The sequence below is a fragment of the Carya illinoinensis genome, chromosome 1, assembly GCF_018687715.1.
Source record: "Carya illinoinensis cultivar Pawnee chromosome 1, C.illinoinensisPawnee_v1, whole genome shotgun sequence".
Lineage (NCBI taxonomy): Eukaryota > Viridiplantae > Streptophyta > Magnoliopsida > Fagales > Juglandaceae > Carya > Carya illinoinensis.
In genome coordinates, this window is record NC_056752.1 from 52,952,458 (window position 1) to 52,971,578 (window position 19,121).

General features: G+C 31.7%; 1 protein-coding gene and 1 long non-coding RNA gene across 2 annotated transcripts; both read right to left on the reverse strand.

The window, feature by feature from the left end:
* Positions 1–5,819: 5,819 nt before the first annotated feature.
* On the reverse strand, positions 5,820–7,871 carry LOC122285389 (CBL-interacting serine/threonine-protein kinase 5-like). The gene has a single exon (XM_043095357.1). The coding sequence runs from the start codon at positions 7,417–7,419 to the stop codon at positions 6,058–6,060; it is 1,362 nt and encodes a 453-aa protein (XP_042951291.1). The 5' UTR covers positions 7,420–7,871; the 3' UTR covers positions 5,820–6,057.
* Positions 7,872–14,459: 6,588 nt separating this feature from the next.
* On the reverse strand, positions 14,460–18,554 carry LOC122303502. Its single transcript, XR_006240749.1, has 2 exons — positions 15,310–18,554; positions 14,460–15,220 (listed from the first exon to the last, which is right to left on the reverse strand). It is a non-coding gene; the product is annotated as an uncharacterized LOC122303502 (long non-coding RNA).
* Positions 18,555–19,121: the final 567 nt, after the last annotated feature.

Sequence of the window (19,121 nt, forward strand, 5' to 3'; positions counted from 1 at the left end):
ATCCGTACAGGGAGAGAAAGGTTGTATTTAAACGTAGATTTAAATTAAGTTAAAATAAAAGTTAAAATTAAAATAAAATATTATTAAAATGTTATTTTTTAATATTATTATTATTTTAAAATTAAAATATTAAATTATTTATTAAATTTTATATTATAATTTAAAAAGTGTAATAATTAAATTAAGATTAATTGAAATGAGGAGAAGAACCAAACTGACCCGATCGAGGCTGTTCCTTCTCGCTCTCCCTCAGTCCTGGTAGCCGTTTAAAGGTCAGATTAGCAAGACAACCAGCAATAAATCACATTGATAAAAAGAAAAGAAATGACATCAGTTGAATTTATTATGCGAGAGATGCTCCCAAAATGTCATTCAACGATTTATATATTTTAAAAAAATTTCTTTTATTATTTTATTATTATTAAATTAATTTAATTATTTTATTTATCATCATAAAAAAATAAAAAATAATTATGATGTGTGATACGTGGAAATAATAAGTATAATTATTGTTATTATATTTATACAAATTTTGCATTTGTTCCAATATATTAAATTTTAATTGTGCTTGGTACTATAAATTTATAAATATTTTTAAAAAAAATTCAGCCAATAATGATAATGTTAAAGCATATATAGATAAAACCGTGATCAAATTTCTCGTATTAGCATTAGAAAATCATTAATCTTGACGTGTTTTGAAAATGTTGTGCAGGATTAAACATGCATGCGTGTGGTTATTACTCATTGACTGTTGAAATTATCCTGGCGGGCCTTAGACTACTGGCTGCTATATGTTGATTTTTACATGCTGACTTTGTCAGTCATAATGTGATCATCCAATCCAATACATATCATCTGATATCCGATTATATTATATTAATATAAAATGTTCGTTTGTTTATGAGTTTATCAAAGAAAGATTGTTATGTTGATACGTAAAAATATTCATCAGTCTGTCTATCTTCAAACAAAATGATTGAAATTGAAATTCTCTATAATTTTCATATCTAAATACATTTTCTTCTTAGGAAAAAAAGATAAAAATAATTTATAAACTTCATAATATTAAATGTTGCAGAATTATAAAACTAAAATAGCGAAGCTAATTTTTTTTCTCAAATTGTAAACTCTGTAAGATTAGAAAATGATGGAATCGTGATTGTTCATTTCAACATAAATATATATGCCACGATAAGCGGCGGGCGTGAATAAAACGCTATTTGTGCGCCACGTCAGAAAAAAGATTGTTGCGGGACCCTAAAGTAGCACAGAAAAGACAAGTGGGCGGGTGCGACTTTTGTGTGGGGCTGAGCTTTCACCGGAGAAAACAGCAACAAACATGGAATCTACAGAAGGAACTTTGACCGGGTGTGGGGTCTAGGCATCTGTACTACGTTCGGACGGTTGAGCTTCTGCAATGTGGCTGCTCGGGGAATGGGGGCTGACTGGACGGCTGAGAATTCGACTTGGCAGTTTCATTGGAGCAGAGTGTGTCAGTAGAATCATAATATTCTTTTATCTTCTTACGTAGTACCCATCTCTTCGAATTGTGTTTTCTTTTCCTTATAATATTTTATTTAAGAATAAGTTGATCAACCCCTAACTTAAAATTAAATACTATCGAGATGGAGACATACTTGGTAATATTTGGCGTGCAAATCCAGTTTGGTGAAATAATTGAACTAGTTTCGTATCTTTCATCTAATGTGTCGTCCGCAAGAGGGATGTGAAAACGAGCCTTGTTTTTTACGTACAACATTCAAATTTCTATAGGCCATGATAGGAGTAATGTTATATATACATTAGGCCTCTAACCCGATCAGCACAAATTGGGGTTGAGATCGACCCGACCCGAACACCCTCATTGAAGGAACTAGATAGAATCGACCCAACCCGAATAAAATAAAAGCGGGTCGAGCCGTATAACCCGACCTTTGCCAAAAAACAACAAAAGCTTTGCAAAGTATCTTTATCTGTAAAAGCCATTTTCAAAGAAAAACCATTACAATAGATCTTCATTTGTTTTACCATCACTGCATGATCTAGAGAAAAATCACACATCTTATATGATTAGAAAAGACCCAGGGAAAAAAAAAAGCAAAGAGAAGCTTTGCAACAGTTCTCCTTGTCTCTTCGTTCCAATTTCAGCCCTATGACAGGTTGGTGAAGCCCATCGATGTCGCCAACCCCTCTATGTCGTCAACCGCTAACCGCTGCATCTCACGGTGAAGTTCTTCTTTTCCTTGATGCCAAGCCCACTCTCTTCTCTCTCTCTCTCTCTCTCTCTCTCTCTCTCTCTCTCTCGGCCATGGAGATTGACGGCAGTTTCATCACGCCACCCAGGTCAGTCATGGATTTTTGTCACTGTCGTTGGTCAACCGCTAACCGCTGCATCTCACGGTGAAGTTCTTCTTTTCCTTGATGCCAAGCCCACTCTCTCTCTCTCTCTCTCTCTCTCTCTCTCTCTCTCTCTCTCTCTCTCTCTCTCTCTCTCTCTCTCTCTCTCTCTCTCTCTCTCTCTCTCTCTCTCTCTCTCGGCCATGGAGATTGACGGCAGTTTCATCACGCCACCCAGGTCAGTCATGGATTTTTGTCACTGTCGTTGACATTGGTTTGACCGCCTGGAACAACAATCACATGCCTCGTCTTCCCCACGGTAACCTCTGCTGCCTTGGGTAAGCTTCTACCGCTTTCCCAAACTACTCAACGTGATTTGATTTTGTTGAAAGTCCTAACTTCTTAATTGACTCAGAGAAAAATAATGAGAGTGTAGAATTATATTTCACTGAATCACTGCAATGGACTTTAAGTCAGTGTCGTCCGATATTGGTCAGATTGGAGGGTTGTCGAAACTGACATTTCCTCTACCCGACATTAGCAGGTTCAACCCAATCGGGTTGTGCGGCCCAACATATATTTTGCACAGGCCTAATATACACAACACTCTTATCCTATTTCTATCTTATTATTAAATAATTTGTTATCATTCAATGATAATAAATGTGTTTTATCTTATATAATGAAATGAAAGTAATATATATAATTTTTCAAAAATAAAATGGCCTAGCGCTTGGTGTTGGCCCAATTAGATCCTCCGATAAGAATTATTATTAATAATTTTTTTACTATTTTGTCTTTCTGAGTTGATATGAAGAGTAATAAATAGATAAATATAATATAATAAATAATATTTGAATTATTTAGGGTTTGTTATAAAACATAAATGTTTTCTGATATTTTCAAACAAAAAACTCTATTCATTATTTCCATATTCCATATACTATATTTTTTTATATATATTTTTGTTATCTTTTCAAATGCGTAGTATATGGATAATGACTATAAGAATTTAATTAATTAAAAAAATAAAATTAAAAATAAATGTGGTATGATATGTGAGATGATGAATAACAAAACTCGTTTATAAATAATTCATTAATATTCTCAAACTATTCATTACTATTCTTATTATTATTCACGAATTATCAAAGATACTCTTAAATTCTTAATATCTAAATAGAAGCTTAATATCATATGCAAATAATAACAATTAATAAAAACGAATAATATTATTCGTCATTGTATAGTATTTTTATTTTTTTTATATATACACAGTACATGAGGGATTTGATCCTTGGTTCTCTCAAATGAAAAAGCAAGGTATCGCCAATTGATCTAAAGTAAATGCAATTTTATTTTTTAAGCTATTTAAAATTATAAAAATATTCCTCGTAAAATAATTTTTTTTCATTTAATAAATAGTTGGGGACTACAAATAAAATTTGAAAAATAAGTAGAGACTGTATATGCAGATCTTTTATTAAAAGAGAAAAAATATTATTTTAATAAAGATATTTTTATAATTTTTCTAATTTTAAGAGAAAAAAATATTACAGTCCTCATTTAGGATCTATAAGTAGCATTGCTCATAAAATTTCTCTAATATTAATGATGGTTTTTAACAATATGATCTCCTTTGCGGCCAGTTTTGGATCATGGGTCACAGCTACAGCCTACAGGGTCTTAGATTACCTAATATCATTCTGAATGGGCAAAGTTAGTTTCGGCTGAGGCCTTTGGATGTTATTTTGGTCCCATTTGAATGGGCTCAGATCCTACTTTAGAAAGATATAAAAAAAAAAAAGGCCCCGCGACACCAAGATCGCAAAGGGCAAAGTTCCGAGGAGGATCTAAAAGTCTCCAACCCACTAGACTTGTCGAGCAATCAGTCCGTCAAGAGAATAGATGTGGGGGTTATTGCGTGTTAGATATCTTCTCCCTCTTTTTTTTTTACTTCTTCTTCTTCTTCTTTTAATTTTAATTTTAATTTATTTATTTATTTTATTTATAGTTCTGTTTCCTATATAAAGTTATATTCTTAAACAGAATTTAAGAAATGTAGCATATTCCTTATCCTCCCATACAACTCAAAAACAGATAAGAATGATAATAATAAATGATCATCATCGAGGCAGGAATATAATTTTCGAGGAGTCGAATACTTTTAGTTCTAAAATAAATAGTTGAATTGAAAATTTTTAGAAACACATTTAACAAATTGATAAAAAAAATAAAAAAATAAAAAATCTAGTAAAAAATAAGAAAGAAAAATATAAATTTTAAACTTGCATTCTTCTTTAAATAAACTAGAAAAACAAAATGTAGTTATAAAAAAAAAATCAAAATGAGACCAACTTCTAATATGATGGTATATATATATATATATAAGAAAGACTTCTTAAAAAATTGTTGGCAATTTGCAAGACATTCCTTAAAATTGGCCATTTAAGAGTTTTTTTTTTTTTAAATAAAGAGAGTGGGGGATTTCGAATTTAAATTTTTCATTTTGAGAACTATATTATATGTTATCAGATTATCAGATTTTTGATAGCCAATTAAGAGCATTGATCACTGTCAATTATGAGTTGTGGACAAGAATAAGAACAAAAGCATCAAAATATAAATAAATAAAGATTAGATGAGATTATACAATATACGTATATGTGCATTATTATTCTTTTTTGGATAAGAGCTATCGCATAATAAGAATAATGATACACTTACCATTCTTTTATCATTATTTTACTATTTTTTTTTTAATTTTTAATTTAAAAAAAAAAAATTTTTTACTTAATGATTAAGCAAGTGAGTATTACTAAAATTATATATTTTTAAAAATTTTTTTTAATGACTAAGATGTTAAAAAAATATTTAAAAAAAATAATAAAAAAATAAATACATTACAAGTGATAAAATAATAATAAAAAAATAATAAATATATCATTACTCTGCATAATAATAATAAGAATAATAACAACAATAATAATAATAAAAGAAAAGAGTAACGTAAAAAGAGAAAAGTAACGTACTCCTAAAAGCATCGTTGACAAATGAATAGTCGGATGGATTGAGTAATTATGGAAGCGGTCACAGTATTTTGGAGTCAAGTGATAGCAATATGGTAAATTCGCGCGTTGGGATAAGTAGGACTGTAGGAGAATCCTGGATAATGTTGACCCAAGACAGCTAATCACCTCTATCCTTATCTTTTTTAACATCTCTGTCAATTTTACATTCATTCAGGTTTGACTTGTAAGCTTTTGATTCGCCTTCTTAAGTTGAGGACATATTTTCTTTAAAAAAGTAAAATTAATTCGATCGCGTTCTTGTCTTTATCACAGGCATCCATGTCAAACAGTGGAGGCCCCCCCAATCTTGCAAGCTAACCACCCCAATTATAGATATGGTACCAGCAATTCATCCTCCACACAATTTAGATCCGGTAAAGCTTGACAACAACGACCAACAAAAAAAAATAAAAAATACCAACGAGTCGTCGTCATGATTTTTTGCATCTCGAAACCAATTTACAAAGAGATTGTCATCCCCCCTCAGCTACCATTCTTCGCTAATCACACATCATACATTCAGATTATATACAGAAGCCACTGTTGTTGCATCAGAGGCTTTGCAACACAGATTACAAAAAAACTGCATTACAATCTCCAAAGCCCAAAAAACAGAAAACAATGGATTACAACTCTAATAATCTAATTAATGGCAGGTACTCTCCCCCTGCCAGCTCCAAACAATGTCTTTAAGTGCTGGCCTCACATCCTCCTCATAAAATTTCTTGTACTCGAGACTGTCTCCGGCAGACTTAGAGAACTCTACCACCGCCACCTCCGGCGCCACCTCGAACACCTCCGCCGTCACAGCCAACTTTCCTTTCCTACCATCCACTTCACCCTCCATTTTCATCTTGAAATCCTTCACACTCGTCACCCCGAAATTCAGCCTCTTCGCAATAGCCGCCAGCTTCGCCAGAATCCCCTCTCCTGAGCACTTGGACGTGAACATGGACCCGGATTTCCTCTTGCTCTCAAACAAGCTCGACAAGTCGAACCCGGAAGACATCGACGAAATGAATTCAAAAGCGTTAAAAAAAGGCGGTGACAAAGATTTGGTTTTCACCGATTCCATGAACGCCTCTCCATTATTATCGTCCTTCTCATCTTTCTGATCTCCCACCGGTACTTGGATTGAGAGCGCAATTGGCTTTGTAAATCCCTTCAGAAACCAAGGACTCTGCATTATCTCCGGGATTGAAATTCTCTTTCCCGGATCAGGAACAAGGAGCTTGGATATCAACAGCTTTGCATCGGTGGAAAACCATGGAGGAAACTCATATTCAGCCTTGAAAACCTTCCTATACATTTTCATGACGTTGTCGGCTCGAAATGGCAAATACCCAGCGAGCAAAACGAAGAGGATTACCCCACAAGACCAGATGTCAGCCTTGGCTCCATCGTACCCTTTCTTCCTCAACACCTCGGGCGCCACGTATGCCGGCGTGCCACACTGGGTGTGGAGCAACCCGTCATTCCAGAGCTGCTCCGGAAGAGCGGACAAGCCGAAATCGGACACTTTCAAGTCCTCGTTATCATCCAGAAGGAGATTTTCGGGCTTCAAGTCTCGATGCGAAACTCCCCGGCTGTGACAGAAATCGACCGCGCTCACCAACTGTTGGAAATACTTTCGTGCTAAGTCCTCCTTCAGCTTTCCTTTTATTACTTTTGCAAACAACTCGCCGCCTTTCACGTACTCCATCGCGAAGAATATCTTCCCCTTGGTGGCCATAACTTCCTTCAGCTCAACAATATTTGGATGGCGAACCAAGCGCATGACCGAGATCTCGCGCTTGATTTGCTCCATCAGGTCTTCTCTCTTGACGTGGTCTTTGTTGATCACCTTGATGGCAACACTCTCGTTGGTGATGATGTTCTTGCCATGGTAGACTTTGGCAAAAGTACCTTGGCCTAACACCCTCCCCATCTCGTACTTTCCGAAGATAATGTTTCTTCGCGGACTGAGCAGCTGCTTGCAGTTTTGTTGCAAACTCGGTTCCTCTTCCATGTCACTCAAAAAAGAGGGAACAGTTGCGGGACTGTTGAGTTATTGGGAAATTGGATCGAATTAGGCCGCGAAACTTTTTGATCTGGTTAAACTATCAACGACCCCGATGGGGGAAGGGGGGATTTTCCCGGAAAACTGTATCAAATGGCTGGGAAGCATGTTGGGAAGCTAAAGGTAGTCATGCCGCCGCACATAGGGAAAAATATGATTTTTTTTTTTTTTTTTTTTCCTGTGGGAGAGAAATAATTAGGGGATCGGAAGCGTATGAGTACAAGGTCGGTGGTAGTGAATTGGGTGAGATAGTGAGAAAAGTAGTGATTTGGGGGCAGGAAATAAAGGCAATGGAGGGAAGTAGTGATGACAGGAGGGTGGGTTGTTCCGTAACCATTGGAGGACATAGTTTTGGGCTTCTTTAGGATTAGGATTGATCTAAAGCGGCAAGCACACAGAAATAATAGAATAATAACAGAAATATCTTCCAGCTTCAATAATCGTAAAATTTTGGTTAATTGGGTTCAGACGCGTTGAAAATGTCAAATATGTGGTCCAGGCTATTTTTGGCCTTTTGGAGTAACTGGGCTCCACCGCTCCAGTGACTTCTTAAAGTAAAGCTTCGTAGAATCGTTATTTCTCATTCTGCATACCTCGAATCGTTCCAAAAATTATAGATCCGAACCGGTGTAGTTCTTATTTAATATTAAGGTTTGAATATTATATTAAAATTTTAAAAATTTATTATATTTTATATAAAAATTTTAAAAAATTATAATAATAAGATGAGATGAGATTAAATATTTTTTATATTTAAATTAGATCTAAGTCTATTTACTTGGTATATTCAGTATAAAATATATATTTTTTATAAATATTTTTTAAACATCTTTAAATAATTTTATAAAATAAAAAAATCAATACAAATCAATTCCTTAATTATTAAAAAAAATTAAAAATATAATACATAAGCTATTAAATTATAGGAATAAATTTAGGCAGTACGGTATATTCTCTTAATTTTAAATATTGTTTTATGCAGAATATATGTCGCAAGCAGGACTCTTGTCGTTTAGGGGTTCGCACACAGGGAGGGACAATAGGTCATAGTGAAGCTTCCGGTTTGGTGCAGTTTGTATCTCCCCAATGAGTACTCGCCCCTAGGTTCAGCAGCAAGTCGACAACGAGCTATATGTCAGGTTTGGGAAATGGACGGACATAAAATTCATTTTGGGTTTTGCTACACAACCTACCAACACCTTAACATCTCATATTTTTTTAATTTTTTAATATTTTTTTAATTTTTTTTTGAATTTATTCTTTTTAAATTAATTTAATTATTTTATTCATTATTTCTATATTAAATATTTGATAAAAAATAAAATAATAAAAATTAAAAAAAATATAAAATGTTGAAATGTTGAGAGGTAATGTAAATTTTTTCATTCATTTTATTTGGAGGGGTGCTGGAGCCGCCGCTGGAGCTCCGCTTGGCTTAAAATTTTTTTCCTTTGTTTTTTTGTTTTATTTTTTCATATCATTTTTTAATATTTTTAAATATTAAAATAAATTAAAAAATTTACAATAATATTAAACGATTTTTTCTTAATCATTAAGAAAAAGAAGAAGAAGAAGAAGAAGCTAGGAGCTACATTCCCAGCAGGATCTAGCATTATTTTTTATTTTATTTTATTATTATAATTTTAAAAAAATTTCTATAAAAGATAATAAATAATTTGATTTTTTAAAATTTCAATTTAATTTTTTTAAACTTAATAAGAATAATAATATAAAATATAATATTTTAAACTTTTATCTAAAATTAAAAATTTACATCTCACTCTTCAACCCTATAGGAAAAAGTTTGGGCAATGAGTTAAGAGGGGGAGATAAATAAAATTTAAAAATTAAATAAAATATTTTTTTTATTTTAATGTTTGAAATAATTGAATTATTTATTATATTTTATATATAAATTTTAAAAAAATATAATAATAAGATAAAATAAGAAAAGTTGAGATGATTCAAGCACTCCCAATGGATGTTCTATGATATAATTTTTTTTTTAAAATATAAATAAATTATCTCAAAAATATCATCCAATAGATCTTATATTCTATCTTTTATTTTACATTTTATTACATAAACTCACTAGATGTGGAGAGAACTATTTATTATTGTAAATATTTTAAATTAATTTCTCTCTTGCTATTAATTTTTTATTGGAGGAAAAATATTAAAAAATATAATATTTAAATGATATAAAGAAAAATAGATAAATTGATATATAATATATTATAAAAATGAATATGTAAAATGAAAAATTTAAATTTTAATGATATTTATTAAAAGATAGGATGAAGAATTTATTATAAATGCTCTTAATATGACCTAGCATTGGAGTGGATTGTGCATATGTATCTACATATTTGCATTACATGGCCTTTATCTTAAGAGAAATGTTTGGGGTCCTGAAATGTGTCTCCGAAATAATTTTTTTGTTTTGTTTTGTTTTTATTTTTGTTTTTTTAATTGAGTAATTAATGAAATATATTTTAATAATATTATGAATTTTTAAAAAAAATTATTTAAAAATATAAATAAATAAATTAAAAATATCTTCTTCGAGAGATATTATCTATCTCTCGGGCTATATCCTTCGAGAGACGTGGCAGTACCCTTATCCAAAAGTTCACTGTCTGCAAATACCAATTTCTTTTGAGAATCTGACCCAAATTCAGCTGAAATTTCACTGGTCCAGCACAAGAGTTTAAAATCCAACATTTTTGTCTTTCTAGTCGACTACATGGGTATCGTGTCCGTCCAGAGATCCACTCCCCTGCTGTTTGAAGTTTGTACTCAAATAGGTTTCGATATAAAAAATATTTTATTTTATTTTATTTCATGTAATTATTATAAATTTTTAATTTTTTATATAAAATATAATAAATAATTTATTTTTAATAACATTAATATTAAATAATAATATTATAATAATATTTTATTTATTTTTTAATTTTTATCTTAACTCATTTTATTTCAACTCGTTATCTAAACTTTTTTTTAGTTATTTCAAATTGGAGAAAATAAAATTTGGGGGTAGTATAATTGGAATAGATAACCATTAATTTAGAGTTAGTTTTTTTTAATTAGACGTTAATGATTATTAGCAAGAAATAATATGATAAAATTAAAAAAATTAAATATTTTTTAAAATTAATATTATTTTATTACTATATTATGCATAAATGAATAATTCAATATTAAGAATCTGATGTGAATGGAATAACTATAAGTTAAATTTATTTCATATATTTTTATTGTTATATAAAAAAAATAGCTATTCCAATTTAAGGATCATAATAGCTAAAATCAAATTTATCTCATATTAACTAAAAATATTTCTTAATTTTAGTTAATTTATTAAGAGTGCTCTAATTTCACGTAATTTGTAAATCGTATTACAACAATTGAATAATAATAAACAAATAATGAATAATGGTAAATTGTTAATAAAGAGGGCACTACTACACAGAATAGATTTCGAAAAAAGTCACAGATAAATATAACTTTTTTAACATTTTAAAAAATATATTTTTAATTATTAAATAAAAAATCACAATTAATTCTTTTTTATATAAAAAAATCACAATTAATTTTTTTATATATATAAATGAAAAATACTTATATGTCCTCTTTATTTTTCTCTTTAAAATAATCGATATTCTGATCACAAAATGACACCGTTTTATAGAAATTTATAATTAACAAATTATTTTTATTTTAATATAAATTTCATATTAATTTTTTTTTATTTTTTTAAGAGACTACACGGCCCTTTTTTAAAATATCATTTGGTCCTTCTCATAAAGCACAGTGAATAATAACAAAGTAGCTATGGAACACAGCCTGCCACGCGGGTTGAGAATTATGTGGACCTAATAATGCCTCTGAAATCGTTCATTTCCCCTACGACTTTTGCGCCGGCCGCCTTATCTATACATTACATTCTATCTGCTCAGTACTCATAGCATGGCAACAGCGTGTCGTCACTTTCACGTAGTTGTCGTATGGCTGATTTTAGCGTTGCGACTTGCGAGGTCCCTGTGGGATTATAACGAGATCCCTCGATACTCATGCAGACGGTTGCGAATGGTCTAGTCAAAAGGTAAAGCTAAAATTTATATGATTTGTCTTTATCATTAAATATTATATTATTTATCCATTACTTAAAATAATAATAAAATATTATTTTTTAATAATATTAATTTTTTCTAATTTTTTTTTTCCAAATTTTGTAATTATACTAATTATATATTAATTAATAATTTAATTCTTAATTAAATTATTGTTTGATAGCTTTTTTTCCAACCTAATTATGTAACAAACATATTTTATAAACTTTGATACTTTATAATGATAAAATAGGATATTAATTTAATCGATTATATGGTCAAATTAAAAATATATATGTATATATCAAATGACAAAGACAAGAAAACTTAAAATCCGACCTCAAGTAATCAAAAAGTTAAACGTTACTTGCATATACTAATGTAAAACAATAGAGAAAGTCAAACTCCTGGGTTTGCACTGAAAATTTGACCACTTTCAAATTTTATTTTTTAATAAAATATGCTTTTGGTTAGTGACAAGTGACTAAATATCACTTCTGCAATAGATTTACTTAGCTCATAGTCTTGCTTGAAGGCATTTGGCTAGTTCAATGTAGCTGATTTAATAAAAAATTAGCCATATTTTTTGCTTCAATGGCATTTGGCTAGTCTAATGCTAGTACTTTTATTAGGAGAGATTTGTATAGTGAATTGAGATGAGATGACATAAGATTAGATTAGAATTAAAAGTTAAATAAAATATTATTTTTATTCGAAAGTTAAATTATTTATTATATTTTATTTAAAAATTTGATAAAATGGTAATGATAAGATGAGATAAGATGTTATCCAAACAAGTCCTGTTTGTATAAGTTTTGTATACTCTTTTAAAAAGAAAGTGGGGTTTATTATTAAAAATATATATTCTTTTTTACATAGCTCTCATATTTATCCGCTTTCGTTAAAAGTAATATGCTCGATTTATACACTATAAAACTATAAATATCATTTATCAACTAATAATTGCGAATCTCTTTTAGGTCAGATGATTCAATTTTAAAGAGGAAAAGACACAAAATATAAGAATATTATGTCTATATTAATTTTTAGACAATGTAAACCCACACATCTCTCTGGAATTAGGCTATCTAACTTAGTTGTAAAATCAAGTAGGTATAAAGTAAACTTCGTCTTAAAATGGATGCAATTGTAATTAAATTTTGCTACATACAAGCATAATTGCGCATTAATTTGTGTACCAATACTAATTTATTCATACTTAAAATTTAAATTAACACTGTTTTCAATAAAATTTACTTTTTGACTAATCACATCACATTAATACACAGATTAATACATAATTGTACTTGCAACTATATTTTTTTATTGTAATTATAGCTACTTTTTTACCCCCCTTAAATTTCTGAATCCAAGATTCGGTTTTTTCTTGGATGAGGCCGTGGCCCATGGGCAGATACCAGGCTTGCGGGCTGGTTTTATGGTTCTTTTCTTTTGAGAGGCTACATAACTATTATTCAATCATGGACTAGGTTTATGGATTTAGGTTTCTGGGCCTCTCTTTTTGTAAGGTTTCTTTTTTATTTATTTTTAACTCCTGTCCTGATTCAGGCCCTATCACGCAGTGGAGAATCTACAGACCCATTCAATTAGTATAATTACCATATCCTCGTTTACAATGCTAGCTCAGAATAAAGTTTGATGATGGGAGATTTCATTTTAGTAAGCAATGAAAGATATGAGTTAACGATGCACAAGTTCCGCGCGATCTTCTTTGAAAAGTGAATATTTTTATCTATTTTTTTTTTTTTTTATAGGAGTCTGTACGAGATTTGCACACTTTAGACTTTTATAAGATATTTTTCCTTATTCCAATGACATGACTACATACTCAAAGTGGGCAACATAGGTCCTAACTTAAAATTAAATACTATCCAGATGGAGACATACTTGGTAATATTTGGCGTGCAAATCCAGTTTGTTGAAATAATTGAACTAGTCTCGTATCTTTCATCTAAGGTGTCATCCGCAAGAGGGATGTGAAAACGAGCCTTGATCTTTACGTACAACGTTCAAATTTCTGTAGGCCATGATAGGAGTAATGTTATATATACAAAAAATTTTTATCTTATTTTTATTTTATTATTAAATAATTTATTTTTATTTAATAATAATAAATATACAACAGATAAAAGTAATGTATATAATATTTCAAAAAGAAAATGGCCCAGCGCCTGGTGTTGGTACGGTGTAGGACCGATGAAGCAACATCTATGAAACTTGTTCCAATTTCTTGTTCTTCTCGAATACTGTGCGAAACGATAAGGCATAACTTCATTTATAGGAGAAGTTTCCTCTTCGAGGGGAATGTAATGATCATATATTTGCGCGAGGGTGGTAATGGATATTCCACTTAGAGCATCCTTATAGGATTTTTCATTTTTATTCCTATAATTTAATTTAAATATTTATTTTTTTAAATTATTTTTTAAAATTTATTTATTCTTCTAAAAATCTTCTATATTCTATTCCGCATTCTTATTTCTAAAAATTTTTTTATTACTTTTTTCTCTCTCTTCCATTTACAATCTTAACTACTAACTTTTTTGTCTTATTATTTTTTTTTTTCCAAATATCAAATTCTACTAAATATTTATTGGAGATTTTGACTATCCAATACAGTATTTTTTTTAATACTAATTCATATTATAAAAATAGAATTTTATTTTTAATTAGTGAATTTTCTAACGTAATGACAAATTTAATTAGAAGAGTACTTAATATCAATTTTTCTAATGAAGATCCGTAGTCACGTATTGATGATAAAATTTTTTATTTGGATGAAATAATAATATTTTCTGTCTTTTTTAATTAATGGTAACCAAGACCCGCGCTCGTATTACATGCAAAATAATAGTAATCAAGACCCGCTTCATAAAATAATTGTCCCAAACATAATTGTCCCAAACATAAAATAAATAACATGATCATAAATAATCAATCCAAATCGGCATCTCTAATGCGTCTCGCCATGATTTCCCTCTGGAGTTGCTGGAAATAAAGCCGCTGCATTTCTGGCATGACACTCACATCCATCATCATGATGCGCTGATCTGATTCCTTCTTCGCGATCTCCACTTTCTCAGCCTCCAACCGCAGCCGTTCGTCCTCTTGTCGGATTTTACTGAGCTCTTTTTCTCGATCAAGCGGCATCTTCTCAGCCTCCAACCTCAGTCTTTCATCCTCAAGATGTAATTTTCTGGCCTCTGTCTCCTTTTCATACTCCATCTTCTAGGCTTTAAGGTGATAAAACTCTTTCTCCTGAGCGCGTGACTCATCCAAAAGAGTATATTTCATCTTCACGAGTTGGAAATTCTTCTATGCTTGCCTGCCTTAGGCCTTTCGTTTTCCTTTCTCAGCTTTCCTTCCAATTGGTCGGTCAGGCTCGATAACTTCATTCTCCAGCATTTGATCTGCCTCGATATCAAAAACTGAATCAATGTAGCGTCTAAACATTGAGTTGGGGTCGGGGATGGGGACATCGTCTTCCTTCGTTTTGGATCCTCCTTTGTGGCGCGCCAAATCCACTTAGGTTGGTCCTTCAACAGGTGCCAACAATGCTCGAACTGAAATGAGCATTTCTCGAGTGATTGGTACATTAGCTTCGCCTTATCAAACTTGCATGGAAAAAAATTAAAATATTAAACCAATGTCACAAACGAGAAATTAAACTCAAATTACTGAAGTAATGATTTGGAAATTCTACCTTATCTTGTTCGGTCATGCCACTTTGATTTAATCCTTCAACTTGGGCTAGTTTCGCACAAAATTTGTTTGTGGCCTTTTGGATAACCGACCACCGATGAATTAAAGACTTTATTGTCCGGTCATTTGTGGTTTCCTTAAATTGCTGGAAGTACTCATAAATTTTCTCCCAAAGTTGGGAGTGTTTTTGATCTGTTTCCTGAACGGCATCAAGGCTACAATTTATCTATGCTGATACAAGTAACTTGTCTTTTTCGAGGTTGAAATTTGCACCCCTCACTGATTTCCTATTGCCGATAGACTCATTAGGGGGTAGGGGTGAAGAGTCACCAAGGGTCATTGGAGATGATCCACTTTGCCCACCATAAGTGCTGTCGAGTTGAAGATCTTGACTTAAGAGATTCGTAAAGAACATATGTCCAGAGTCTTGTGAATCCATCGCTAAAAACGCATTGAAAATGTTAAAAACAAAAGTTGAAAAGTTTGGGGTGTTAGTCCGGGTGGATGGCTCATAAACCGTTTGGTATGATCTTGGAAAGTTGGCCACCCACTGATGGCTGCTACAACCCGTTGCCAATACTTATTGGCCGTCCTGATTACCTAGCCATTAGGGAAATGACCATTTATTTCACATGATCCCCACAAACGGTCCTCATCATCACAGCCTTGTGGTTTAGTTTACACATAATTAAACCAAATTAAATCAAGATACCAAACAACATGCAAAACAAAATAACAAAAAATACGAGCATCCCCATCCGGTTTAATAATATATCGAATATATAAATAATTATAAAGGCTCAGAATGATGTAAATATTGACATCATGTGTAAGCAAGGAGCCCAACATCGAATGGCTGCAAAATCTCACCCGAACCCCAATTGTCTTTTGTGGTATGTACCACAAACTGCAATATGGCAATTCGGGTGAAAATTACCCCGCCATATCGATGGGGCCTCATACACACTTCAGACTTAACCCAAACTATAACACCATCATCACAGCCTAATATAAACCCCCTCCCCTGAGAGATACGCAACACTGCAAATGGCTCAATATCAAATATCAAAATGAATGTGTTATTTTATACCAAGGATAGGAGTCCGAAAGCCCCAACAAAAGCATTGTCCAAAATTAGTTAAATAATATCACAAGTAAACTTGAGAACTCAAGTTGTAAATCATTAAGTTTGGTGATTATAATTGGGAAGTTAATATCCAATACTCAATATCAATTATAGACAGCCAACAAGGTGTCTCAACACACATAAGAACATCTATGCCAAAAACCAAAAACTCAAGCATGGAATTACTACCTTTTGGACCGGCATTATAACTGTAAGTCTATGCCAAAAACCAAAAACTCAAGCCTCAAAATCTATTCTATAACAACAATAATCATAGACTCCAAAAGATGAAGTAGCAAACAGAAGAATAACCGAATTGGATATACATGATTTCCCTCTGTAGATTATATATTTAAAACAAAAGAAACCCAAGTGAACTACAATATGTTTTGGAAAATTTTCATGCAACCAAGAAGTACAAAAGAAACCAATAACTAGATTTCAAAACCAAATCTGATGCATGAAACCAATAAGATCAAAAGAAACCAAGAACTAGTAATGAAACCAAATCAAATTCATGAACCCAAGAAGTACAAATGAAACCAAGAACTACAAAACCAATTCTGGAAAATTTCATGAAACCAAGAATTAACTTGGTAACCATTTGTACAAAAAAAACCAAGAACTAGTAATGAAACACTATCATCAAATTAACTCAACCCAAGAAGTACAAATGAAACCAAGATTTACAAATAATAATTTGAAATATTTCATGAAACCAAGAACTAACCAAGAAACCAAGAACTACAAAAGATTCCTCCATCAAATTCATGAAACCAAGAACTACAAAGAAACTAAGACTGTTTCTGAAACCAAGAACAATTTAATGAAACCAAGAACAATTCCATGAAACCATGACCCACAAAAGAAACCAATATTGTCCAAAAAAAAAATAGAAACAAGATCTACAATGAAAAGCAACCAAATTCGGTGTAATTAAACCAATATTTAACCAAAGGTCTAGAATAGTAAAAAAATAAGAGGTTCAACCAGGTTTAGTTTACACAATCAACTGCTGACAATCAGCCAACAGATGCATAATATGTTCGATCATCACAGATTCAAGAAAGGTATGGCACACATCCAAGCATTTACAAAGTGAAGAGATTACTGGAAAAAAGCCAACAGAAAGCACCAAACTTCACGTCCCCCTTCCATTGAGCATAATCACAGAACCACAAACAAACACTGATTCCAACTATCAAATAGAGTCATGCCGATATAATCACAGAGAAGAAAAATACCAACGAAATCACAACGAAAAAAGAATATAGTCAAGCATAATCACAACCCCACCCGAAGATAGCCAAGCATAATCACAATCCCAGGTAATAGAATCCATCGCAGTTAAAGATATCAAAATGCCCCAAATAAACTCAACAAAATCAGTTCCCAAAAAATCCCCAAATTCGAAACCGGAGGTCCCCTGAATATTTAGGGTTTTTTTCCAACCCAAAACCCTTTGAACCCTTGTCCTAATTTGTCCAAAAACAGCCTAAAAAACAAACCTACCACCGTTGAAATTTGATGCGAAATTTATGAAAATGAAATCAAAAGAAACAAAGTAACATTTCGGGTAGGGCTGGGGATTGTAGAATCAAATATCAATCAAAGTTTGGAAAATCTGGAATGGGCATACCGGCGTGATGCGAGATTCAGGGAAGTTGGAGAGATGAAGGGCAGCCAACCGTCGCAAGGTAGAAGACGCGGGATGTCGAAGGAGAGAGGGAACCGAAATCACATTTGGGGATGTACAGTGAGTCCCCATATATGGGGACCTACTGTAGCGATCGGAAAGTTTATCCCCATTTTGGGGAACCGGATGGAGGAGGGTTTTAAAGCAAACCCTACAAATATTCCCAAAATATGAGGATGCGGAAGGGATGGGGAGCCGGATGCGAGTGCTTTTAGTGCTAGAGAAGATACCATCTAATCTTATTGATAAATATCATACAACCCATTCATGATTTATACCTTGCACTTCGGGTTATAATTGATAGGAGAGGTTTGGATGGTGAGTTAAAATAATACGAGTCTAGATAAAAATTGAAAGTTAAATAAAATATTATCACAATATTATTTTGAATAATGTTAGTATGCTCTCTCATTTTGCCCATTCATGCATTTATTTATTTTTTTACCGATTTAAGAATTGATTATCAGTGTATTGGTATGTTTTAAAAAAAAATTATTTAAACATGTTTAAAAAATGTTTGAAATAAAAAGTAAATAAATAAAAAAAATCTAATTTGCACTAGGGGATGCAACAAGTGGGCAAATTGAGAGAGAATAATAGCACTATCCTATTATTTTTTATTGTCATTGTGGTTTTGTGATTTGAAAAGTTGAATTTTTTATAATATTTTATATAAAAATTTGAAAAAATTATAATAATTAGATGAAATAAGATGAGATACATTTATTTATTTATTTTTTATTTTTTTTTTGTTGCTATCCAAACCAACTCCTAGAATTGCACCCAACGAAAAACTAAGAAAATATATCATTTCCTCTTGTCTAAGGGTTTATTATGTATCTAGTGAGAGTTTAGGAAAATCCTTTCACTCGAGTTTCGTCTAAGTACTACTCATCTAACGATCTTTGAGCAAACTCTTTGTTTTTATCCCTCACTTTTTATGACTGACTAGTCTTCTGTCTTATATTTTTGCCAAATTAACCTGCAAACT

Coding starts and splice junctions, on each gene's coding strand:
- LOC122285389 (XM_043095357.1), bottom strand. CDS start 7,419: ATGGAAGAGGAACCGAGTTTGCAACAAAACTGCAAGCAGCTGCTCAGT.